The 27,177-nt window shown below is 45.5% G+C and overlaps 1 protein-coding gene across 17 annotated transcripts; it reads right to left on the bottom strand.

The window, feature by feature from the left end:
* Positions 1-3,799: 3,799 nt before the first annotated feature.
* On the bottom strand, positions 3,800-25,999 carry LOC126988949 (zinc finger protein 98-like). 17 transcript variants are annotated; one of them, XM_050847377.1, is made up of 7 exons: positions 25,868-25,999; positions 14,557-14,647; positions 7,382-7,575; positions 7,115-7,288; positions 6,854-6,940; positions 6,668-6,760; positions 3,800-6,578 (listed from the first exon to the last, which is right to left on the bottom strand). In XM_050847377.1, the coding sequence occupies exon 7, from the start codon at positions 6,145-6,147 to the stop codon at positions 5,236-5,238; it is 912 nt and encodes a 303-aa protein (XP_050703334.1). In that variant the 5' UTR covers positions 6,148-6,578; positions 6,668-6,760; positions 6,854-6,940; positions 7,115-7,288; positions 7,382-7,575; positions 14,557-14,647; positions 25,868-25,999; the 3' UTR covers positions 3,800-5,235. The 17 variants fall into 17 exon arrangements, with proteins under 17 accessions (XP_050703334.1, XP_050703326.1, XP_050703328.1 ...); XM_050847369.1 differs by having other exon boundaries at positions 3,800-6,940; positions 14,493-14,647; XM_050847371.1 differs by having other exon boundaries at positions 3,800-6,940; positions 7,202-7,288.
* Positions 26,000-27,177: the final 1,178 nt, after the last annotated feature.

Genomic DNA, 27,177 nt, shown 5'->3' with positions numbered 1-27,177 from the left:
ATGACTACTACGTCATAGTTACACGTCACATGGACGTCACGAACGAGAGGCACCTAGCCTCGCTACCCGTGCCTGTATAATTTAGTGCAGTTTACCTTAAAGTTACTCCTACAAGTGCCGTAATCATCCACATTTGGCACCTAAGCCTATTTTTGCCAATTAGGTCAGGGTCTTAATCATCATCTTCCAAAATACCATCCTTGTCCGATGCTTTGTTAAAATGTTATATTCGAAAAACTGTGTTTCATAGCGCCTGAAACACATAGTGGAAATACAACACCTCTCATGTCCAAATCCAAATTGAGTTAGATGGAAGATACAATGTGTGGAGGAAGGATAGAATGGGCAAAGGCGGAGGAGTGGTGATAATGATAAAGAAAGAGTTATTAGTAAAATCAATAGAATATGGAGAGGGAAAAGCAGAGATAGTGAGTGTAAGCTTGGAAAACAAGAACAGAGAAAGGATGACGACTGCAGTAACATATGTACCACCAAAAACTACATCATGGAGTAAAGAAGATTATGAAAACATGACTGATGACACCATACAGAGTTTGAGGAGATTACTTAAGGCAAACAAAGGAGTAATACTAGTTGGCGATTTCAATTGCAAAGAGGTTGACTGGGAGAGGTTTGAGAGCAATGGTAGTGATGTGGCATGGGGGAATAGATTCTTGAATTTAATGATGGAAAATTTGATGATACAAAGGAAAGCACTAGATATAGAAGAGATGATGAACCGGCAAGACTGGATTTGGTGTTGACAAGAGAAATTCACGTGAAGGATGAACTGAGGTATGATTGCCCCCTGGGAAAAAGTGATCACGTGCTCATAGAGATGGAAATGGAGGAGGGAGGAAGGAACAAGATGAGACTTATAGAAGCGATAGATTAAACTATAGGAAAGCAGGGTGGAAAACCTCGAGAAGTTTTTTGGTGAAATGGATTGGAAAGAGTTAATGAGTACAAGCGAAGTTCAAGAAAAATATGATATTTTCATGAGGGCGTACAACACAGGTGTTATGAAGTTCCTACCAAAATACAGACCGAGGGAGAGGGCTAAAAAGGACTGGTTTATTGCAAGATGTGCAAAGGCAAAAGAAAAGAGAGACAAAGTGTGGTCAAGATTAAAAAGAAACAAAAATCAAAGAAACAGAGAAGACTTTAAGGCAACGAGAAATGAGTACGTGAAAGTGAGAAAGGAAGAAGAGAAACGATACGAAAAGGATATTGTGGAAAAGTGTAAAGAACAACCTAAACTATTTTATAGATTTATAAATGGAAAAATTAAATCAAGAGAAACAATTGAAAGACTGACGGAAGAGAATGTAGAGATCAAAGATCCCAAAGGCAAGGCGGAATTATTTTACAAAAAATTACAGCAAGTGTTTACCAAAGAATTATTATTTAATGAACCACAAGAAAACAACTTAGATATATATATGGAAGAGGTCAAAATAGACAAAAAGGAGATAAAAAATCTATTGGGGGAATTGGAAGAAGGGAAGGCCGTGGGACCGGATGGAGTTTCAGGTTTTATACTTAAAGAGTGCAGAAATGAGCTAGTTGGCCCGATATATGACATCAATAGGTGCTCAATTAAAACGGGCACAGCGCCTAGGGAGTGGAAGAGGGCAGAAGTGGTACCTATATACAAAAGTGGAGAAAAGGAAGAACCCCTAAATTACAGACCGGTGTCTCTGACCAGTGTAGTATGCAAAATATGTGAGAAATTAATAAAAGAACAATGGATGAGATTTCAAGAACATTATCTAATCACAAACAATCAATATGGGTTTAGGAAAGGTCGCTCATGTGTGACAAACTTGCTGAGCTTTTACTCAAGAGTGACAGACAAATTACAGGAAAGAGACAAATGGGTGGATTGCACTTACCTAGACTTAATGAAGGCATTTGACAAAGTTCCACATTCAAGACTGCTGTGGAAACTAGAAAATAAAGGAGGATTGAGAGGGAAAATGGAGTGCTGGATGGAAAGCTACTTAAGAGGAAGAGAGATGAGAACCGTGGTTAAGGACACTAGATCGGAATGGAGAACGGTGGAAAGTGGAGTGCCCCAGGGGTCGGTTTTAGCACCAGTACTCTTCCTAGTCTATATTAATGATATGCCAGAGGGAATAAACAGCTACATGAGCCTGTTTGCAGATGATGCTAACTGCAAAGACATATAAGAAACAGTGAAGACTGCAAGGAGCTGCAAGAAGACCTAAACAAGATTTGGAAATGGAGTCAGAAATGGGAGATGAAATTCAACGTGAAGAAATGTCATGTTATGGAAATGGGAAAAGTGTAGAAAGACCAAAATGGACATATAAAATGGGAGATCGTGAAATATTAAAGAAAGTAAATGAAGAGAGAGACCTGGGAGTAATAATGCAAGATTATATGCAACCAGGAAGTCATATAAATCAGATCTTTGGTGATACATATAACATGGTGAGAAATATAGGTATAGCATTCCACTACATGGACAAAGAAATGATGAAAAATTAATAACTACTATGATCAGACCTAAACTAGAATACGCGGAAACAGTGTGGTCTCCATATATGAAGAAGCACATAGTAAAACTAGAAAGAATACAGAGGATGGCAACAAAAATGGTTCCAGAACTGGAGGGACTGACATATGAAGAAAGACTAAAGGAAATGGACTTGCCAACACTAGAACAAAGAAGAGAAAAAGGAGACCTAATACAAATATATAGGCTATTGAGTAACATGGAAGAAGTAGATAACGAGAAATTGCTAAGAGAAGAACCTTCCAGCAGGAATACTAGAGGACATAGTAAAAAGTTGAGGAAGGGAAGATGCTCAAGAGACATAAAGAAATATAGCTTCCCACAATGAAATATGGAGGTTTGGAACAGATTAAGTGAAGAAATAATATCGGCGAAGAGTGTGCAAAGTTTCAAGGAAAAGTTGGATAATTATAGATACGGAGACGGGACCACACGAGCGTAAGCCCAGGCCCTGTAAAATTACAACTAGGTAAATACAACTAGGTAAATACACTGGTAACATTTCTGTGGCTTATGATTCACACAAAGGAGGGAGTTTCCAGCTTAATAGACACTCACAACAGCTCTGGCCCCAGTCAAAGTGAACGTAATAATGCAAGTTATGCCTCCATGAAACATAGGGAAATGGATAAACATGAGAGCTCACAAAGTCAGAAGTGACATCACCTGTTTTTTGTAATAAAAATATACATATATAATGAGTCTGATACCCGCTAAATGGCCGGGTTGCTGCCAGACCAAGGAGGCTATATTAGAGTCTCCTTGTGCCAGATGCACGAACACACCACGTGACTCAGCGCGGGGACTTGGAATGTGAATGCTGGTGTGACGAACATGCCGGCACACACATGTGCTCCTGCCGACTTTGTCTTATTCATGGAAGAAACTATAGACAGACAGCCAGGTATGAACAGGCTGAAGGGCAGGGCAACACTTCCACCCCAGAAGACACAGCCAAGGAGACAACAATCATGGGAAACAAATGTAAAAAGAAGTGTGGGATGGAGAGGAACAAAACCTTCCCGTGTCTGCCCCAAACATTTCAAGTAATGGCCCTTGCCAGGCACACCCAGACCCAGAACACTTTGCCAACAGTGCCTGGGGAAGAGCTCCACACCCAGCATGAAGGGTGTCAGGCAAACCAGGCCACCAACCCCTGGTGTGGGTACAAGTAACACACACACACACACACACACACACACACACACACACACACATGCACGCATGCACACACACACACACACACACACACACACACACACACACAAACAAATGTAAAACAATATAATTATAGAAAAAAAAGTATGGCTTTAGACAAGGGCGTTCATGTGTAACAAACTTATTGAGCTTTTACTCGAGAGTGACGGACATAACACAGGAGAGGGACGGGTGGGTAGGTTGCATGTATTTGGACTTGAAGAAGGTTTTCAACAAAAATCCACATGCAAGACTATTATAGAAGCTGGAAAATAGAGGAGGACTGAAAGGGAAAATGAAAAACTGGTTGTAAAGTTACTTAAAGGGAAGAGAAATGAGAACAGTGGTAAAGGACATGAAATCGGAATGGAGAAATGTAGATAGTGAAGTGCCCCATGGATCAGTACTGTCACCAATACTTTTCCTAGTATATATAAATGACATGCCGAAGAAAGTAAATAGTTACATGAGCTTGTTTGCAGACAATGCAAAACTGCTGAGACACATAAGAAATAGTAAAGACTGAAATTCTGCAAGAGGACCTGAATAAGGTTTGGGACTGGAGTAAGAAATGGGAGACGAAGTTCAATGTGAAGAAATGTCATGTAATAGAAATGGGAAAGAGTGAAGGGAGACCAAAATGGACATGTAGAATGGGAGATGGAGAAATATTAAAAGTTCAAGAAGAGAGATCTGGGAGTGATAATACAAAATAATCAAGTCAGAGAGTCATGTAAATATGATATTCTGAGATATGTATAGAATGGTGAGATATATAGGAATAGCATTCCACTACATGGATAAAGATATGATGAAAAAGATGATTACCACTATGATTAGACCAAAGCTGGAATATGCAGAAACTGTGTGGTCTCCGCATGAGAAGAAACACGAGAAAAAACTAGAAAGAATACAAAGGATGGCAACAAAGATGGTTCCAGAACTGGAGGGATTGTCATATGAAGAAAGGTTAAAGGAAATGGACCTGCCAACACTGGAACAAAGAAGAGAAAGGGGAGACCTAATACTAATTTACAAATTGTGGAATAAAATGGAAGAAGCAGATAATGTGGAGTTGCTACGAAGAGAAGAAACACCAGCAACACACGAGGACACAGTAATAAATTGAGAAAAGGAAGATGCTTGAGATGTAAAAAAATATACCTTCCTGCAAAGAAACATAGAGGTTTGGAACAGACTAAGTGAGGATGTAGTATCAGCAAAGAGTGTGCACAACTTTAAGGAAAAGCTGGACAAATACAGATATGAAGACAGGACCACACGAGCATAAGCCCAGGCCTTGTAAAATTACAACTAGGTACACACACACACACACACACACACACACACACACTTCTTCTTAAATTTTCAAAATTGCAGACACTCTGCAACCTGCCTTTGATTCCCTATCTGGGCCATGTGTTCTGTTCTCCATGCAAGACAACGCCCCATCCAGCACCTGCTCTCTCCCACACACAGCAGCACAACACAACACCTCAGAGGTGAATCTTCACGTGTCTCGCAATCTCACCTTTTGTCATAAATCGCTTGCCACAAGCATCACACTGGAACCCTTTGTGGCCACAGTGTCTTATGCCATGTCTCTTCAGCCATGACTTCACAAGGAATCTTTTCCCACAAACTTCACACTCATGGTTTTTTTCACCAGTGTGTGTAAGGGTGTGTTTCTTGAGGTCACCCTTCTGAGTGAAGCTTTTCCCACAAACTTCACATTTATGGTTTCTTTCACCAGTGTGTGTAAGGGTGTGTGTCTGGAGGCTATCCTTCCGATTAAATCTTTTCCCACAAACTTCACACTCATGGTTTTTTTCACCAGTGTGTGTAAGGGTGTGTGTCTGGAGGCTACCCTTCTGAGTGAATCTTTTCCCACAAACTTCACATTTATGTTTTCTTTCACCAGCGTGTGTAAGGGTGTGTGTCTGGAGGTGACCCTTCTGAGTGAAGCTTTTCCCACAAACTTCACATTTATGTTTTCTTTCACCAGTGTGCGTAAGAGTGTGTGTCTGGAGGTTACCCTTCAAACTGAACTTTTTCCCACAAACTTCACATTTATGTTTTCTTTCACCAGTGTGTGTAAGGGTGTGTGTCTGGAGGTTACACTTCAAACTGAACTTTTTCCCACAAACTTCACATTTATGGTTTCTTTCACGAGTGTGTGTAAGGATGCGTCTCTTGAGGTCACCCTTCAGATGGAAACGTTTCCCACAAACTTCACATCCATGTTTTTTTCCTCCAGTGTGTGTAAGGGTGTGTGTGTTGAGGTGATCCTTCCCACCCAATCTTTTCCTACAACCTTGAGATTCATGATTTCTTTCACCCGAGTGCGTGGGTGCTTTTGTTGAGGTCACCCTTCCCAGGGAGTCTTTCCTCAAACTCCTGGCACTCATGCTTTCCCTCAGCAGTGTGTGCAAGGCTGTGTCTGATGAACTTGCTCTCAGTCCCAAACTGCCTCACAGTCCTTCCACTCAAACTTTCCCTTTCCTTATGGCTGGAGAAGGCAGCAGCAGCAGCAGGGTGGTGGTGGTGGTGGTGGTTCTTCTGATCGCCCCTGATCCTCACACCAGTGGCAGTCTGCTCTGCTGCTCCTGGCCACTCAGGCTGCTGCCCGGCCTTGCAGCCGAGGGGGCAGCAAGTCTTCCTCACCGCTACTCAGGGACCAAGCAAGCAGGTGAAGGGAAGGATGCACCAAGGAGCAAGGACAGTGAGTGATGAGCACAGCAAGTGTCTCAGACCCTCACTTCAGCACCAGCACCAGCGGTGGACATCAGGACACACACACACAGAGTCGGGTGCTGTCTTCTGGCCCTGTGCTGCCCACCTCAGACCCTCACTTCAGCACCAGCGGTGGACGTCAGGACACACACACACACAGAGTCGGGTGCTGTCTTCTGGCCCTGTGCTGCCTACCTCAGACCCTCACTTCAGCACCAGCACCAGCGGTGGACGTCAGGACACACACACACAGAGTCGGGTGCTGTCTTCTGGCCCTGTGCTGCCCACCTCAGACCCTCACTTCAGCACCAGCACCAGCGGTGGACGTCAGGACACACACACACAGAGTCAGGTGCTGTCTTCTGGCCCTGTGCTGCCCACCTCAGACCCTCACTTCAGCACCAGCGGTGGACGTCAGGACACACACACACAGAGTCAGGTGCTGTCTTCTGGCCCTGTGCTGCCCACCTCAGACCCTCACTTCAGCACCAGCAGAGGACGTCTGGACACACACACACAGAGTAGGGGGCTGTCTTCTGGCCCTGTGCTGCCCACCTCAGACCCTCACTTCAGCACCAGCCCAGGACGTCAGGACCAACACACACAGAGTCAGGTGCTGTCTTCTGGCCCTGTGCTGCCCACCTCAGACCCTCACTTCAGCACCAGCAGTGGACGTCAGGACACACACACACAGAGTCAGGTGCTGTCTTCTGGCCCTGTGCTGCCCACCTCAGACCCTCACTTCAGCACCAGCGGTGGACGTCAGGACACACACACACAGAGTTGGGTGCTGTCTTCTGGCCCTGTGCTGCCCACCTCAGACCCTCACTTCAGCACCAGCACCAGCAGTGGACGTCAGGACACACACACACAGAGTTGGGTGCTGTCTTCTGGCCCTGTGCTGCCCACCTCAGACCCTCACTTCAGCACCAGCGGTGGACGTCAGGACACACACACACAGAGTCGGGTGCTGTCTTCTGGCCCTGTGCTGCCCACCTCAGACCCTCACTTCAGCACCAGCGGTGGACGTCAGGACACACACACACAGAGTCGGGTGCCGTCACTTAGCGCTGTCCTCCTCCCAGCATGGTGGACACCACTACCTGGTTTGTAAGAGATGTGTTAATGCAATGACTTGTTCTTTCAAGGTACCGGCACACCCCCTTAACAAACAGTTTATATCACTGAAAAGCTGCTCATCAACCCCTTCGATACGGCCGGGCAGAGAGCGTGGCTCACGGCATATCCGGGCACAGCCGCGGGCAACACCCAGATTTAAGCCATAAAACAAACATAGTCATGCATGCACTTGAGCAGCAACAGTAATAATAATATAAAAATAATGGCAATGTCCCCCCCCCTTTTTTTACCACCCTCCCGCTCCCTCGTGTAATGCGTATATTATAATGTACATGTGAGTGTGTGGCTGTGTGTTTAAGCACAGGCTCAGTGCCTTTGCCAGGATGTTATGGAACACGTCAGAGCTGATGGCCGTGAGAACACATGCTGAGCTAACGCAAGAATCAGCAAATGATGACTTTCATCAACAGTCATCAACTGGAACCCACACCCTTCCGGACGATCTAACAAGCAAATAAAACGAGTGAGCAACGCGAAGACGGGGGAGAAGCCGAGAGAAGACATGTGACGGGCAGGCGAGCGGTGCTCCGCCGCCCCGCGCCCTGTGGTGTGGCTGGCTCTCAAATTGTGCGACTCGCTAACGTAAACTGTAAACTTTGTGTACAACTGTTAATATAGTTAAAATTACAATTTGTATTGGTATTGCCCTGTGAGAGAGAGAACTAAAGTGAACTTATAACGGCTACCGCTCGGCCAACTAAAAGGCTATTGTGTTATCTCACCTACTACAATCAACTTGTGAAAGCAGGCAACGGTACACCGGACCTGACGTGAGATAACAGTTCGCGCCTTAAACATTAAAACATAACACTTAACACAAACCACGTTAAAAACAACGCCTAAAAGTCTGAACATAAATAGTGTGCAGCGTGGTTACGAACTACAGGTAACTCTCGATTTACACGAGTATTGCGTTCTTGAAGAGGTCGCGTAAATCAAAAACAATGTAAATCAAACAACAGGTATGTTTCTGTCGAAAAATAAATACCATATTTTGCGGTGTATAACACGCACCCCAAGCTTTGAAAAAAAAAAAGTTCTTAAAATGCTCAAAAATATGTACGGGTTAAAGAACATTGACAATGTACAGTTTTCCGAAATTTATATATTTTAGGTGTAATCTTTACTGCTTGAATTGACAAGTGTCCTTGAGTAAAGCAATGAAAATGGCGGTCGGGCTGGTGTTGTGAGAAATACATCCCCGTACAGACTGATGATGCACAGCTTCTGATATCATAATAAGCATATTATTCCCACCATCACTCGTAGGTTATGACAGACAACTAGGCAAGACACAATTCACGTGGTTCTGGTGACACGCGGCATGCAGCTGTTTGTTGTGTGGTTTCCAAACAATGCACATGGCGGTGGGGCTGGTGTTTCAAGAATCGCTGAGTGGCGTAATGCTGGGTTTGTTGTTGTTGTGGCGGGCGCGGAGGAAGAGAACTGGCTGTAGCTAGGTGTGGCCGTGTGTGAGTCAGAGTGCGTGTGACACATACATGCCCCCCACAAAAATATCGCGTATAAGTGGAAAAAACTTGTAAATTAAAAATTTATTTAGACCCCGCGTTATTTCAAAAACGCGTAAAACAAACTCGCGTAAATCGAGAGTTACCTGTACTCCGAACTGTTATATAGGTGTTATCTTTCTCTAATATAACATAACATAAAATGGTGGCTGGTGGCCGCCTCGTCATTAACCACATTAAAAATAACACTAAAAATCTTAACATAAATGGTGTGCAGCGTGGTTACGAACTACTCCGAATTGTTATATCTCTCTCTCAACCATAACTTCAGTGACAGTGTGTGAGGGCAGAAACAGTGAAGCGTGTACCTAGCGTTCTGCTGAGGCAGCGCGCGATCTTCCTGCTCCGTGAGATTCAAGTCAGCACCCAGCCACACCCGAGCGCAACGCCCCGCCCCACCCCACACAACCTGAGCGCCCCGCCTCGCACAACCAAGTTTCCTCGGAGGTGTCTAGGCACTTGTTTCTTCCTACGACACAACTAGTCGTAGGTGCGCACTTTTCTTTGCCAGGCAACTCAAACCTTTGAGGGTGACTGGTGGGCGTATATTGTCTGCCCGCCGCCCCTCCCACCACAGCTACCAGCCAACGGACGGCAGACCCTGCCACCCCTGCATCCTGCCCCAGCCACCGGCGAGGCGAAGGACGCGAGCGTGCTGAGTAGTGGGGTATCGAGTTGCTGTCTTCGAGGTTTTTAACACATTTTAGCTGACACTATACATTGATACAGTTTCCGTAATTAAACCACTTGTAACATGATTTCAGGTGCATTACTATTATTATGTTCACGTGTTTAGGCTTGTGGGGCCGTATCTAATCTATTAGAGTTTTCAGCTGTTGATTTTTCTGGCGTGTGGTTGTTTAATATTTTTCTTGAGTAACATTGTTACGCATTTTATGTATAATCATTCATTTTCTTTTGTGTGTTTTATTGCACAGTGGAGAAGTTTTGTCTTGCTAAGCCTCACTCATTATTCTTTTTTCTCTTTTATAATGCATTTCAAAAGCATCGGGGAGGAGTGAGCACATACTTAGTGGTGAAGGATTATTACTTCACTTACTTCTGCAGCGATATATTTTTTTTCTTTTACCATTTTACTCCTCATTTTACTAGTAACTCTTTTTAATGGCAGAGAAACCTGACCCGAAGTTACAAGCTCTCACTGAGGACTATGAGGGGTGGGTAGAGAGAAATGACAAGTACCGTCACGGATAACGGGAACTGTTCTCACGTAAGGAGTGTAGCAGTCTTCAAAGGGTGCTTGCTCCTCCTTCTACGCTGCATGAGCAACCAAGAGGTATTTACTTACCTTACTAATCCCACTATGGCTTCTGCCCCTAATCACCCGCTAACAGCAACAGCAGTTAGGCCTTTCGCAGGCAGCAAAGGAGGCAGATTATTCGGCCAGGGACTTCTCGTTTCAAAGTGAGATTGTCATGGACATTTCATTCGTGTCAAATCAGGGATTAAATATCTCTCAGCCGCTCGAAGGTCAATCCCGGGAACGGGAGCACGGCCCTCATAAACAGGAGCGCGTTCACAGGATGGAAGGATTATGATGCGTTTCGGTCACTTTTTCTTGAAACATTTGGGGAAGATGGGCAACACAGCCTCGTAAAGGGTGTAAATTTTGCTGTGGACACTGTGCAAACGAGTGGCCGTTTTAACGGGCCAGTGGACGCCTATAGGCTATCTACTGATTTGATCTTGTGTTTTAAACAAGGCAACTGGACAGATGGAGAAACCATTTCTGCAGCTAATGCTGGATTATTACTAGAGTTCCTTGTGTACATGATTGTCCTTAAAGTTCCTCTTCAACGGAGTGCAGTATCCCTTGACTACAGCCCCACTGGCAACCTACACGGTTTTATCAGCCAACTTTTATGGCACTTAAAATAATTTTGGGTCCTTTTTGATGCTTCTTTTGCCGTCGACACGTTCGTCGGGGAGGGGAGCCTTCGCGACCCTCTGACCTAAACCTTTTTGGGTGTCACCAGCGGTAATCAAAATAAATCCTTGGTGTGTTCTTTTACCCGTGGTTTAGACAGAAATAGTCAGATATATGGGGGACGGAGATTTGAGCTTTACGATCTATTTTTTTAATACACAGGATGTGCATAGTGATCGTTTCCAAAGACTAGCGCCGGCTTGAGGTTCAGCCTAACGCTGCTTTGTCTGTCTTTCCACCAAATGACTATAACCTGCATCCTCGCATTTACTAATTTATGTTTGGTTCCTGAGCTTTTGCCTGCATCTTTTTTTTAATGCGAGAGGGAAGTGCTTGAGTAATACTTTTCACTCTAACCCACTATTTTCTTTTATTGCTGAGTTGATGCAAGGCAGTCAGTCTTCTTAATTTAATTGGAGCCGTAATAACCGAGGGTGTAGACTAACATAGGGATAGGTATTTTTTAACCTTCAACCTCATGTGCTTCTGCTTAAAACAGACTTTTTCTCTGCAGTGACAGACTTAACTAAACTTGAGCAGATGCTGTCCCTAACTTTTATTGTAACCAGCATGTGAATATCTGTAAGCTTTGGAAGTATGCAGACAAGTCTTACTTACCCTTTGCTTGACATGCCACTGTTACCCGTTACGGGAATTATTTTTGGCGTCACAGATGTCAGTCATCCACGTTCGTTACGATCGAGGGATAGGTGGAAATTTGTCTTTTTAATATGATGTTTATTAATGCTGGAATTACTTAAACATTAAAACATAACACTGAACACAAACCACGTTAAAAACAACGCTTAAAAGCCTTAACACTCTACCCCAACCCATCCCTCGCTGAATGACTTTGATAAGAAATTGGTTGATGTAGAAATAAATGTATGGAAGAAAGGAAAATGAAAAGGAGAGGAAGTTTCCAAGAAATCCTGAAACAACAAGAAAGGGCAAGAAAAGTGGAGATGGAGCGTGAGGTTGTCCAGGTAATGAGAAACAAGGAAGACTTGGTTCGAATTGGCAGAGAAGAAGAAGAGTGTGATAATCGTGGGTGTTAAGGAGGAGAAAATCCCAATGAAGGCAGAGAGATATGAAATCCCTGAAGTGAAAGAAACACTGACAAGCTTAGATAAAAGTGCTGGAAGGCTGACAGAGGAGGTGGACGAGGTGACATGACTAGGAAAACATGAGGAAGGGAAAAACAGACCTATCAAGCTGAAGTTAAGGTCACAAATGGCAGCCAAGATCATCTCAAGTCGGAGTGGAATACTAAAAGGGACAGAACATTATAAAGAAACATATATAAGAAAAATATGAGCATGGAGGAGAGAGTTAAGATGAGGGAAACTGTGAACAAAGCAAAGCACAGGAATTAAGAAAGAACAGAGTCAGAAAAATAAAGAGTTTTTGGAGAGTGTAAAACGACAGAGTGATGAAGTGGTGGATCAGGAAGAGGGAGGAGGAGGCCAAGTAAACACCAACACCACCAACAACAACAAGGAAGAGAAGGGAGCAAAAAAGCTTAGGTCAACATTCACTAATGTCGACGGACTTATATAAGAAAAGCTAGAATTAAAAGACTACCTGAACAGAGCTACACCAGATGTAATGTGCACCACTGAAACAAAACTAGCACAAGGCCCAGAAGTGGCGGGAACAGAGGAGTGCAATTACACTATATACAGGAAGGCCACAATAGGGAGGAGTGGGGGAGGGGTGATGCTGCTGCTCAAAACAGACTTAAAAGTGATCAAAGTGAGAACAGGACCAGAAAATACAGGAAATCTGAAGTGTTTTATTACAGCTGAAAAACTGTCAGTAATGGTGACATGTGTGCCCCCACACGGACGAGGGAAATATATAACAACCTGTCAGAAGGTACAAGTAAAGCATTAGAGGATACTATTAGAAATAGCAAGAATGTACATAATTCTAACAGGGGGCTTCAGCTGTAAAAATGTCAACTGGGAAAAGTTTGGAGTGGAAGGTGAAGAAAATACATGGGGAGCTAAAGTTTTGAAATTGTCAGAGCTGGGCACTTCCGTACCTCTGTCCGCACCTCCGCTCCTCCGGACCTGCGGACCTTTAAACGAGGTGCGGAGGTCCGAAGTGCGGAAAGTTTTTCAAAAGTGCGGAAGTAACAGATGCGGAACGGTAGTATTTTAAGTCCGTACCTCCGCACCTGAGGTTTTCAAGGATAAAAAAATGAAAACGACAAACAGTCCGCGCTCTGCAGTAATACTTCCGGTCGTTTACGCGGTCTGTGCTGCAGGGCATGTTTTCCCGCCACTTGAGTGACGTCACTCATTCAGATTTACGGCCCGGTTCAAAATATACCGTTTGTCGTCTGTCTTAAAGGAAGTGCGTCATCAATGACAACACCACGTGCACGGATAGCAAGAACCCAAGGTGCTGCAGTATTGCCTTTTATTTCTTTTTTTTAAGGTACGGACTAGATTTTTCAGGCGCGCTTTAATAGTTTTGGGTACGGTACCGGAGGTGCGGAGGTGCGGTACCGGAACGAGTGAAAAAATTTTAGGCGCGGAAGTACAGGTACGGACTATATGTGTTTCGAGGTGCGGAGGAGCGGTACCGGACTACCCGATATCCAGTAACGCGCCCAGCTCTAGAAATTGTCCACAGAAAACCTCACGACACAGTGGGTGAAGGAAGAGAAGAGATTTATAGGAAAGGATGAATCAGCAAGACTGGACTTAATGTTCACTAACGGAACAGACCTGTTAAGTGAAGAGCAACATGAGTGCCCGCTGGGAAAAACTGACCATACAAGACTAGATTGGAGGAACTGGGCCTGCCAACACTGGGAGAAAGAAGAGAAACAGGAGACCTGATAGTGCTGTACAGGAACACAAGTGGAATGGACGTGTTGGACAGAAATTATTTAATCAGATGGAAGGGAGGAGGCAACTAAGAGGACACAGCAAGGAGTTGAGGAGGGGGACTTGTTTGAAAGACTTAAAGAAGTACAGTTTTCCACACAGGAGTGTGAATACATGGAGTGGACTTAGCACAGACATTGTTGAAGCATGTGGCAGTGTCCATATAATGAAGGAAAAGTTGGAGAAGCATAGAATGGGAAAAAGGATTGTCTCAGATTGAGGTCAGGCCCTGTATACTACAAATAGGTAAATACATTTTGGTAAATACACACACACACACACACACACACACACACACACACACACACACACATCTGCATACCTTCATACAAATACACTCCCTCTCCACAGTTTATAGAAAACAGAACATAATCAGGTTAAGGTTTACTTCATGCACCTTTCCATGTCTTGTCTCCTACTTAACAGCTGCTCTTTGGTTGCCACACGTGTGCTCTGCTAACCTTCCAATAGTAATAGTAATAGTTAAAGTTTACTTCATGCACCTTTCTATGTCTCATCTGCTACTTAACAGCTGCTCTTTGGTTGCCACACGTGTGCTCTGCTAACCTTCCAGTCTCCCGGAAGTCTGTCACTGGGGGTCAGCGGCTGAATGGTGAGTTGATGCTGCCAAGTGAAAGGGCCAGTCATTTGGTGATTTCTGGAAGGTAAACAATCTCATAACAAAAGTGTCATATTTTGCCCTGAAATAAAGTGTCTCAAAATTATTGGCTACCCTTTCCGCCACAGTCCCCCAAGCCAGCCACCATCTTGACTCGGGTGTAATTCAAGAGGCTTGGCCCTAGGCTTTTCTCCAGCAAGCTTCTAAGGCCTCGGATCATTCACTGGGCAGGCGGTGGCTGAGTGGTTAGCGTGCAGGCCCTGCATTCACCGCATTCTGGACAACAAGGGTTTGAATCCGCCGCTACCACCTGGAATTTTTCAGTCACTGCGAGTGGCCTAAGACTACCCACATGCTGCCCTGAAGACCACCCATCAACCCGGACTTTAGAAGAACCGTCCAAGTCATTCAAGAATGAGCTCCGGGGGGCGGCATGAGGCAAGAAAAGGTGGAGCCACGATAAACACATGCCTGCACCAAGACGGGCTCGGGCCGACCACCAGGCCCCTCAAGAAAGCCTACCGGTGCTACAGGGTTTGACATAAAAATTAAATAAATAAAAAAAATCTGTTTACAGGTTTAATTCGTTCCAGAATTTTGCTCACAAACCAAAAAACTCGTAAACCAAAATGAATTTCTCCATTTAAGTTAATGTGAATCCCATTAATGAATCACATATATCGCAAATTTATGAACATAAATATCATCATACATATCTTATACATAATAAGGGTAATTTTTCTTACAAATAGCAATGATAAATAATATAGAATAATAATATAAAAATATGTATATAAGTAACATATATAGTGCTGAAAACACGAAGACCGCACACTAGAGCACAAAGGTAAGCGGATACGGGCGCGGGTGCTGCCTCTGCCAGTGTGCAACGCGGACTGAAGGCGCCGGCACACTAGGCGTTTTCCTCCAACCGATGGGGCTAGGAGCAACCGTGGTTGCCTGTACACCTAAATGGGAGCGAGTTGTTGATGTGGGTAAACACTCCTGTCCTCCCGTCTTTGAAGCCATGATGGTGCCCACAACGGCTTCTTCCTCCATGTAACTGTAGCAACAAGTCCATAGTTTGAGTACCAGCAGCACAAGCCACAGCAGCCCTTACTTTGGCAAGCGACGTCCTGTGGATACAGGGTGACTGGTTTGTTTACGTTGTGGATATGGGCGGCCGACCTTGGTCATGTGTGATGCACACTCAGAAAAGTTGGAATTGTGTGTTGCGCCTACCACCAATGCGGTTGGAGGAAAAAGGTCCAGTGCGACACCAGTTTGAGATCCCACTCCCACTGTTTTCCGCTCTGAGCGCTCTCGTCTTGCAGCGAACAAAGGAGACCCACGCTCACGTCTTCGACTTGTACAAAGAGGATGCTCGTACACCAAGTCACCACTTGTAAACCAAGACATTTTTTGTGATTTTTTTTCCTCATAATCAAAACGCTCGTAAACTAAGGCACTCCCAAGCCGAGGTATCACTGTAAAAAACAGGCCAGTTCACCATAAAACACTTTGTGGTGTTTTCTGTGGTTTGTCATCATCAGAAAATTGAGAGCAACTAAAGAATAATTAGTTCTGTGCATTGTCATTACTATTATGTTATTTACGAATAATGAACGCACTTCCTCTCCACTGAGCCACAAGGGCATTCAACACACAAGTTATCTTGCAGCTGTGCTTTGTGTTGTTGATGGAGGCCTTGGCCCCCCCCCCCCCCTCTCTCTCTCTCTCTCTCTCTCTCTCTCTCTCTCTCTCTCTCTCTCTCAGTATGGTACATAGTAGGGAGGTATGGCCTCGATACATCTAATAAGAGTGATGCTAAATGTATGAAGTATAGGAAAATCTATCCTGTACCTGTACCTTCTCTCTTCCCTTCCCTTCCTCTCTGTACCTCCTCCCTTCCTTTCCCTTCTCTTCCCTTCCTCCCTGTACGTCCTCCCTTCCTCCCTGTACGTCCTCCCTTCCCTTCCCTTCCTCTCTGTACCGGGGAATATTGACCAAAGGGTAGCCAACTAATTTCAAGATGCTGACTGCTAATTTCTGGACAAAATATGCTGCTGTTTATCATGGATAGTATTTTTCTCCGGAAATCACTAAATAATTGACTTTTCAATGCCATTTTGCACCCGTTGCCGCCACCGCAAAATAGCTCGCAGAGGTTCAACTCGGGGGACGAGTGGGAAATCTTTCTTTTTTCTTTTTTCGGGGCGTCGACAAGGCACAGTAACTCAAAGTACTCAGAGGGGGGCACGGACACAGCACAGGGCTCACAAAAGCGGGCAAGGCACACAGGGGCAGCGCGCACGTCTCTCGTCTCTGGCAGCTGGGCTCTATCTCTCCCCCGCGGCACGGCTGGTGGCTCCTGGCACGGCCGCCGCGATGCACCCCACGCCGCTGGCCATCACCAGTCCGCGCCCCAAACTAGCACCCCCACACACCAATAACACAAATACCCCCAAAAAATATACCCCCTGGCGTAACAATATTATCCCTTGTAGCTCCTCCCTTCCCTTCCCTTCTCTTCCTCCCTGTACCTCCTCCCTTCTCTTCCTCACTGTACCTCCTCCCTTCCCTTCCCTTCCACCCTGTACCTCCTCCCTTCCCTTCCTCCCTGTACCTCCTCCCTTCCCTTCCCTTCCACCCTGTACCTCCTCCCTTCCCTTCCCTTCCACCCTGTACCTCCTCCCTTCCCTTCCCTTCCACCCTGTACCTCCTCCCTTCCCTTCCCTTCCACCCTGTACCTCCTCCCTTCCCATCCCTTCCACCCTGTACCTCCTCCCTTCCTTCCCTTCCTTCCCTTCCCTTCCACCTGTACCTCCTCCCTTCCCTTCCTTCCCTTCCTCCCTGTACCTCCTCCCTTCCCTTCCTTCCCTGTACCTCCTCCTTCCCTTCCCTTCCACCCTGTACCTCCTCCCTTCCCTTCCCTTCCACCCTGTACATCCTCCCTTCCCTTCACTTCCACCCTGTACCTCCTCCCTTCCCTTCCCTTCCACCCTGTACCTCCTCCCTTCCCTTCCCTTCCACCCTGTACCTCCTCCCTTCCCTTCCCTTCCTCCCTGTACCTCCTCCCTTCCCTTCCCTTCCACCCTGTACCTCCTCCCTTCCCTTCCCTTCCACCCTGTACCTCCTCCCTTCCCTTCCCTTCCCCCCAGTACCTCCTCCCTTCCCTTCCCTGCCCCCCCGTACCTCCTCCCTTCCCTTCCTCCCTGTACCTCCTCTCTTCCCTTCCCTTCCTCCTGTACCTCCTCCTTCCCTTCCTTCCTCCCTGTACCTCCTCCTTCCCTTCCTCCCTCCTCCTCCTCCTTCCCTTCCCTTCCACCCTGTACCTCCTCCTTCCCTTCCTCCCTGTACCTCCTCCTTCCCTTCCTCCCTGTACCTCCTCCCTTCCCTTCCCTTCCACCCTGTACCTCCTCCCTTCCCTTCCTCCCTGTACCTCCTCCTTCCTTCCTCCCTGTACCTCCTCCTTCCCTTCCTTCACCCTGTACCTCCTCCCTTCCCTTCCACCCTGTACCTCCTCCTTCCTTCCCTTCCTCCCTGTACCTCCTCCTTCCCTTCCCTTCCACCTGTACCTCCTCCCTTCCTTCCCTTCCACCCTGTACCTCCTCCTTCCCTTCCTTCCTCCCTGTACCTCCTCCCTTCCCTTCCTCCCTGTACCTCCTCCCTCCCTTCCCTTCCTCCCTGTACCTCCTCCCTTCCCTTCCCTTCCCTTCCTCCCTTCCCTTCCTCCCTTTCCTTCTCTTCCTCCCTTCCTCCCTGTCCTCCTCCTTCCTCCCTTCCTTCTCTTCCTCCTGTCCTCCTCCCTTCCCTTCCTTCCACCCTTCCTCTCTCTCTTCCTTCCTCCTTCCTCCTCCTTCCTTCCCTTCCCTTCCTCCTCCCTTCCTTCCTCCCTGTACCTCCTCTCTTCCCTTCCTTCCTCCCTGTACCTCCTCCCTTCCTTCCTCCCTTCCTCCTGTCCTCCTTCCCTTCCTCCTTTCCTTCTCTTCCTCCTTCCCTTCCTCCCTGTACCTCCTCCTTCCCTTCCTCCTCCCTGTACCTCCTCCCTTCCTCCCTTTCCTTCCCTTCCCTTCCTCCCTGTACCTCCTCCTTCCTCCCTGTACCTCCTCCCTTCCTTCCCTTCCTCCCTGTACCTCCTCCTTCCCTTCTCTTCCTCCCTGTACCTTCTCCCTACCCTACCCTTCCACCCTGTACCTCCTCCTTCCCTTCCTTCCTCCTGTACCTCCTCCCTTCCCTTCCTCCCTGTACCTCCTCCCTTTCCTTCCCTTCCTCCCTTTCCTTCCCTTCCTTCCTCCTCCTGTACCTCCTTCCTTCCTTCCTTCCACCCTGTACCTCCTCCCTTTCCTTCCTTCCTCCTTCCTTCCATTCCTCCTGTACCTTCTTCCTTCCCTTCCCTTCCACCCTGTACCTCCTCCCTCCCATAGCTGGGCATGATAACAGAAAACCCTATTCCGAATAACCGATAACTAATAATGAAAAACCTTATCAGTGATAACCGATATTCGTTAACTGGAGACACAAATATAGGCGATAACCGATAACCAATGCCCGATATAAATCCACAATTCCGATACTAGCTAGCGATAAGTCCGATAGGCTAAAACAATACTATATTGATATTTCAAATAGAAAAACATAGATGAATTCAAATTTTCATTATTTGTATTTTAGAAAACTTACAAAACCTGAAAACCACACGTTGACACGTACATATGGACGGTAATACTAGAAATGCCTGAACCGGTGTTGTGTTATTTGGCGTCCCCACCGTCAAAAATTGTTTACAAACACAGGTCTCTCGTGAACAGTGCATGCTCAGACCAGCAAGCGTAGACCTGTACAGTCTCACAAAGCTTTTAAACCGTAATTAAGAGTTGCTGGAAGGCTGAATCAGACATATAGTACAACTACCACCATCCTCGCTGTTTCTAGAACGACACTCTGTACGAGTTGTATTTATATGTACAGAGTGTACGTCGTTCTAGAAACAGCGAGGATGGTGGTGCTGTATGTTTGATTCAGCTTTCCAGCAACTACTCTTAATGTGTTAAAAAAGCATTGTGAGACTGTACAGGTCTACTTACTGGTCTGATCATGCTCAATTAACTAGAGAAAAGTGTTAGTAAACAAAAGCGCCAGCTTTTGACGATAGGACACCAAATAACACAACACCGGGTGCCTTCAGTATCACGGCATGCTCACAAACGAATATGGAATATCAAATTTGAGGTAATGAATAATCATTTTGGGGGCAAAGTTAAGTGATTTTTCTCTATGATATATTGATTTTTGAGTAGCATAAAAAAATAACCTAGTGTTTTAATTTTCATGATCTAAGTATGAAATCTCATCACCGAAGATATTTCATACCCCGAAGTTTTTTCATACAACACCGGGCTACGCATATAGACAACGTTTTTTTCTAAGAGGCGGAAAAAAAGTAGCGATTATCGCTAGTTTGGTTACAAAAGTAACGAAGATACCGATATATATTTGAATAAGTAGCGGATGGCCGATAATCCAATTTCGTTATCAGCGATAAAGTATCGCGATAACGCCCAGCTATGCATATAGCCTACATATGGACGGTAATATCAGAAACGCCTGAACTGGCGTTGTGTTATTTGGCGACTCCACCGTCAAAAGCTGGCGCTTTTGTTTACAAACGCTGGTCTGTCGTGAACTGCACATGCTCAGACCAGAAGCGTAGACCTGTACAGTCTCGCAAAGCTTTTTAACCGTAATTAAGAGTTGGTGGAAGGCTGAATCAGACATACAGTACCACTACCGCCATCCTCGCTGTTTCTAGAACGAAACTCTGTACAAGTTGTATTTATATGTACAGAGTGTCGTTCTAGAAACAAGGATGGTGGTACTGTGTCTGATTCAGCCTTCGAGCAACTCTTAATGTGTTAAAAAGCTTTGTGAGACTACAAACTACGCTTACTGGTCTGAACATGCGCAATTCACGAAGACCAGTGTTTATAACAAACGCAACTTTGACGATGGGACACCAAATAACACAACACCAATGCTTCAATATCATGTCATGCTCACAAACGAATATGGAATATTAAATTTGAGGCAGTGAATAATCATTTTTGGGGCTAAATTAAATGATTTTTCTCTTTGATATAGTGATTTTTTAGTTTAACATAAAAAAATAACCTAGTGTTTTAATGTTGATGATCTAAGTATGACATCTCTTCACCAAAGATATTTCATACCCTGAAGTTTCTTCATACAACACCGGACCACGCATGCGCAGTAGGGAGAACTTTTTTTTCTGAGAGGCGGAAAAAAGTAGCGATTATCGCTAGTTTGGTTACAAAAGTAACGAAGATACTGATGCATATTTAAATAAGTAGCGGACGGCCAATAACCCAATTTTGTTATCAGCAATAAAGTATCTCGATAACTTATCACGATAACGCCCAGCTATGCTCCCTCCCTTTCTCTTCCTCCCTGTACCTCCTCCCTTCCCTTCCCTTCCTCCCTGTACCTCCTCCCTTCCCTTCCCTTCCTCCCTGTACCTCCTCCCTTCCCTTCCCTTCCACCCTGTAGCTCCTCCCTTCACTTTCCTTCCTCCCTGTACCTCCTCCCTTACCTTCCCTTCTTCCCTGTACCTCCTCCCTTCCCTTCCCTTCCTCCCTGTACCTCCTCCCTTCCCTTCCCTTTGTTGGGACGCCCGAAGCCCATATGACGTAATTTACCTAGATTTTCAGAAAGCGTTTGATAAAGTTCCTCGTTAGGATTATTTCTAAACTGAGTTCCCACGGTATTAACGACCATCTATGTGCGTGGATTCATGACTGGCTCACCAACAGAGAACAACGTGTAGTTCTTAATGGTGAAGCATCGGATTGGCAACTCGTCACCAGTGGCGTGCCCCAAGGTTCGGTCCTGGGGCCAACACTATTCATAATTTACGTGAACGACTTAGAAACTGATATCCTATCAAAAGTAGCCAAATTCACTGACGACACCAAATTAGGAGGTACGGTAATGAACAGTCAAAGTTGCGAGAATATTCAATCAGACTTACTAAGACTTGCTGACTGGAGCGAAAAATGGCAAATGAGTTTTAACGTAGATAAATGTAAAGTAATGCACATAGGTGAAAAAAATCCTAACTTTAAATATCAGATTCAAGGACATGAGCTCAGCGAAGTAAAACAAGAAAAAGATCTTGGTGTCATTATCAGTAACACTCTTAACCGTGGGCTTCGGCTATAGGAAAGCCGATAAGTGGCCGAGAAACGGCAAAATTACACTGCATTTTGAAACTAAGAATAGAGCATGGAACGTACATCAGAGTGCGCCTCTCATAACCATAAAGCTGTTAAAAATATTTACTTTTACTCAAACTTCATATTTTTTGGGTGGTGTTTGTTACAAAATAAACAGTCTTGTGACGCGTGGCATCTAGCCGAGAGTCGCTTGTCGTCTACTTTAAAGAATTTGACAAGTGATTACTGTGTGGATAGCTAATTCAGTCTGCCATAACCTTACAGCACCACCTATGACAAAAAAAGCCCGTCTCAAGATCACTCACCCACCGCTGTGACCCAGGGCATGTATGGTGAGTTGCTCTATGCCACCACCACCTACAACTAGCTCGAATTATGGGTTTTATGGTGAGCCCATTTTAGGGTCCACCGTACCACAGCCACAACTCGTGAAAGCCCAGAAAAGGGTCTGCCGACGTTCTCGGGTTAAAATGAGTGATCAATGTTCTGCAGCGAGTAAAAAAGCCAATATGATGTTAGGATTAATCTCAAGAAACTTTGATTATAAATCACCCGAACTTATGAAGAGATAATGTTTAGCATTTGTAAGACCACACCTAGAATACGCCGTTCAGTTCTGGTCACCGAACTATATCAAAGATCAAGTTTTGCTAGAAAAGATACAGCGACAAGCAACGAAACAAATTCCAGCGCTCCGAAACTTGCCATATGACGAGTGTTTAAAGCGTTTAGATATGTTTTCCCTAAAAAAGCGAAGGATAAGAGGGGACTTAATTGAAGTGTTCAAAATCCTTAATGGATTCGACAATATTAACCCAGATAGTCTATTTCAGAGAGACACCAACACAATAACACACAGCAACGGTATGAAGTTAAAGGGAAACCGATGTAACACATTGGTGCACAGAAGTTTTTTCAATAGAGTCGTCGATCACTGGAATAGACTCCCACCGTCAGTAGTTAGCGCACAGAGTATCAATAGCTTCAAGTCTTCATTGGATAAGTACTTCAGGGATATAAGATTATACTGACCCTTCTTCGCATGTTTTCAGACAGATTGCAGCAAGACCTCAACCTAAATCCATATTATTCTCCTCCACAACCTAGATTGCAAGTAGCGTAAGTTAACAATAGAGTAAAGCAACAGTTAATGTCCGTATGACAGGTGGAGTGAGGTGTGGGTGCAGTAAGGTGACAGGTTACTGGTGCAGTGCCTAGTACCACCAGTAAAATGAGGATCAAGCCTCCACCTGTGCCCCTGAAACTACACCTCACCCATTGTGAGTATTAGGGGGGATCCTGGGGCTGCCCTGTGAAGCCACCCGGCCTCTTCCAGTCTCCCTGTGTTTCTGTGTTCTTATGTTCTTATGTAATGAAGTCATTTTCCCCCACAGCTTAGGTTACCAGTAGTGTAAGTTAAGGGTAGTAATTTCCTCTGATTTCTCTCTTTACTGTAAAATTTCCATGTCCCTTTCTTCCTTAAAGGTACATGGTGTTCTCTTCTAACTATTTCCTGCCTGCACCTTGCCGGAGGGAGAGGTGGGTGGGGAGGAGCCTTCATCTTTTCTGTCCTGGGCAAAACTTAAGAATAACCACTCCAAACCAATATTCATAGTAATTTAGCACGTGAAAGAATTATCATTATAATGCATTTTCGTGTACGTTTTACCTTGGGGAGTGGCCAGGGGGGCAAGCCTCTTTAATTATAGAGTTAGGTGGCTTGGATTTTCTAAGTCCATTGTTATTGTTTCCTAACCGCCTCTATACACAGACTGAGCCTCATACCTGCCTTGCAGTGCACCCTACAAACTAGTTCCTAAGTCAGTAATATCCAAAACGTAAATGGATTATAACGATTTCGGACAAAAAAACGGTCTTTTAAGAGTTTTACGTTATTTTTTCTCTATATTAAAGCAACTAATGCTGCAGCTATTTGTATTTTCTAATACATTCGTAAAATATTACTACTTAAAGGGTATCAAGTCGCCTTAATGGATGGAAGGCCTGACACTCACTCCCCTCAAAATATCAGTCTACTTTGCCTTTCGGTAAGTGTTAACTGAGTATTTAACCTCTTTACTGGTGTGCATGTAGGCTGACAAAAGGACCGATTACTATCCCGTGCGGTCCAACAAAGACAGGCGTGTTGGTGTCACATGGTGTGACAAGCACTTGTCAGAAAACAAACGGATATTGTTCAATGCAATACTTATAGAGGAGTTTGAGTAAAATGGAGGCCAGGGTCATACGTAGCAGTCGGTAGGTCACTCCCGCGTCAGTTCGATCTGGATGACAGCTGTCACAAATCTGTTTTATTTTGTACCTTAAACTACTCGGTAAAAATTATCTAGCATCAACTTACAAGAAGTGGATGGGTTAACCGTCAGTATTGTTACCATATGTAATTATGAAACATGACATTTCCCAAGAGTTGCTCGACTTCGATTGGGATGGTGAAGATGGGGGTTCAACCACGCTGACCATCCAATTACACGCCTCTACACTCGTCAACAGACCGCTGTGGCGCTGCCACGTTATATAGGAATAGATTACAAGAGTATACGTAAGGGAATTTCCTTTCTTTAGAGACTAGGGATTTTCCAATTTTGAGGATTTTGTAGGGACATTTGAAAGCCCATTTTCAGTGATTTGGTCGTCCACCACCAAAACCACTGTTCCCTACAGGGATTAATCGAGCTAACGACCACCAAAACCACAGCTCCCTAAAGGGATTAATCGAGCTAACAACGCCGCTGCAAAATAGCTCGCATTCATTACCTACCGTATGAAGCATCACTAGGTCTTCATATATTTTTCTACAAACGTTTGGTTAGCTTACACGCTGGTTAGCAACGGCACGCTTGGTTAGCGTTGGTATGCTTGGTTAGTGATGGTATGCTTGGTTGGCGATGGTACGCTTGGTTAGCAATGGTACGCTTGGTTAGCGATAGTGCAGCTTGGTTAGCGATGGTATGCTTGGTTAGCATTAGCCCACGCATGATGAGACCAGGTCCACCAAGTGGTTATTTTTTTTTAGAACACGCAGCCCAATGGCTGCCGTGCTGAGGGCGGGTATAGCCAGGGCCTGTTCAGCCAGTCCCGGATGACCTTGAGTCATGGCTCAGGGCTGTTTTGGGGTGGTTAGCGATGGTATGCTTGGTTAGCGATTAGCCCACCCATGTGAGCATAATGGTGGGGATTTTCCTTACTTTCGAGACTAGAATTTTCCTGATTTAGAGATTTTCTAGGAAGTTTTGGAAGGCCATTTTTTCAGTGATATGGGCTCCCCCATACCCCGGTTCCCTACAGTTCCCAGGCTTGTCTTGGGGGGATTGAGGCTGGGGTGGTGGAGGGGGTGGAGTGGTGATTTTAAGATTTATCCTCCTTCCCTTCCCCTTCCCTTCCACTCTGTACCTCCTCCTTCCCTTCTCTTCCTCCTTCCTTCCTTCCCTTTCCTCCCTGTACCTCCTCCCTTCCCTTCCTTCCCCTCCTTTCCTCCCTCCGTTTCTCCTTCCCTTCCCTTTCCTCCCTCCCCTGTTCCTTCCATTCCTCCCTCCGTTCCTTCCCTTCCCTTTCCTCCTCCGTGTCTCTCCTTCCTTCCCTTTCCTCCTCCGTGTCTCTCCTTCCCTTTCCTCCCGTGTCTCTCCTTTCCTTTCGTCCTTCCGTGTCTCTCCTTCCCTTTCGTCCCTCCGTGTCTCTCCCTTTCCTTTCGTCCCTCCGTGTCTCTCCCTTCCCTTCCCTTTCCTCCCTCCGTGTCTCTCCCTTTCCTTTCGTCCCTCCGTGTCTCTCCCTTTCCTTTCGTCCCTCCGTGTCTCTCCCTTTCCTTTCGTCCCTCCGTGTCTCTCCCTTCCCTTCCCTTTCGTCCCTCCGTGTCTCTCCCCTTTCCTTTCGTCCCTCCGTGTCTCTCCCTTTCCTTTCGTCCCGCCGTGTCTCTCCCTTCCCTTTCCTCCCTCCGTGTCTCTCCCTTTCCTTTCGTCCCTCCGTGTCTCTCCCTTCCCTTCCCTACCTTCTCCTTCTTGGCCTTCTTGGTCTCTCCTTGCTCTTGCTCTTGCTGTACAGGTGACCCGTTGGAGAGTCAGGCCTTCGTATCGGCACAACCTGTAAAAATAAAACAACACAAGCAGTATATATCCATTACAAATCTTCCAACTCCCTATTTCTTGCACAATTACATCTTTTTCCAGAAAACTCACACTCATGGCTTCTATAATTCTCTCATTTGCTTCATCACTCAGTCCCAGCAGCAGCAGCATCCATTCCCTTCTCTCTGTCCTTGCAATCCTCCCATTCATCCCAGCCCACCTCACTCAGTGCCAAGAATTCCTCATCATTCCTGTCCTTTCTTTCCGGTGCCTTTCCCACACACCACATGCCCGACAGTTTCATCCACACCCCCTGTCACACATCTGGCCCACACACTTTTGCTGGTGGGACTCAGGCCACCTGTAATTTCTTGCATTCACATTCATACACCTGCGCTCCCGAGCTTGGGAAGAGAAGATCCAGGCTTCCCATCATACCATGCAGCTGACACACTGCAGGGCTTCCCTTTCCCTGTACCACTCCAAAGTGATCTTATCGCTCCATCGCATGTTTCCAAGAGACCGTCTCAGGCCATCTCTTCCACTTTCTCACACCCATTCTGTAGACCCTCGATCACGTACTATTCCTGTCAATCACCTTCCACTCAAAGGCTATGCCTCCCTCCCTCTCTGCTCACCGTTACCACGTACCCTACCTGCGACTCTCATACCTGTCAATACATACTGGTCAAGTCTTACGTTTTTGCGCGTCTTACGTAAATTTCGAGTTGATTTTCAAGTCTTACGGCGTAAGTTCAAAATCTTACGTTTTTCTCCGCTTGCGACGTTTTTTTTTTTCAATATATGTTTGATTTAAACAATTGGAAATATATCGTACGCGTATATTTAGACTTCATGTGAGCGTGCTGGGTAACGGTTACTGTTACGGTTAAGGGAGAGACTTCAAGGCGGCTTAATTCTACACCTGCCTGGGACAGAAAACCCTAAGTTTCAGGATGAAGTGCTTAAGAAAGTGATGTATACTGAAAAGAAAAGTGTGTAGAAGTGAAAAGAAGAAAGAAAGAAGGTAATTTGAAAGAAGGAGGACTTAGGTCAGGTCAGGTGTCGTTCAGGAGCTTGGCCTTTAATTGTATCGGCGGCTTCCCTGATGATCTTCACTGGTCAAGCCAGCTCTCAGCTCTTCAGTTGTTCGTGTCTAGGCTTTTCTTTGTTGTTCTCTCTTTCTCCACATTTTCATATATCACTGGCTTGGTTTCTTTCTGATCAGCTCTTC

The sequence above is a fragment of the Eriocheir sinensis genome, unplaced genomic scaffold (genome assembly GCF_024679095.1).
Source record: "Eriocheir sinensis breed Jianghai 21 unplaced genomic scaffold, ASM2467909v1 Scaffold1016, whole genome shotgun sequence".
In the NCBI taxonomy this organism is placed as follows: domain Eukaryota; kingdom Metazoa; phylum Arthropoda; class Malacostraca; order Decapoda; family Varunidae; genus Eriocheir; species Eriocheir sinensis.
Note: the sequence above shows the minus strand (reverse complement) of the source record. Positions and strands in the feature narration are given on the sequence as shown.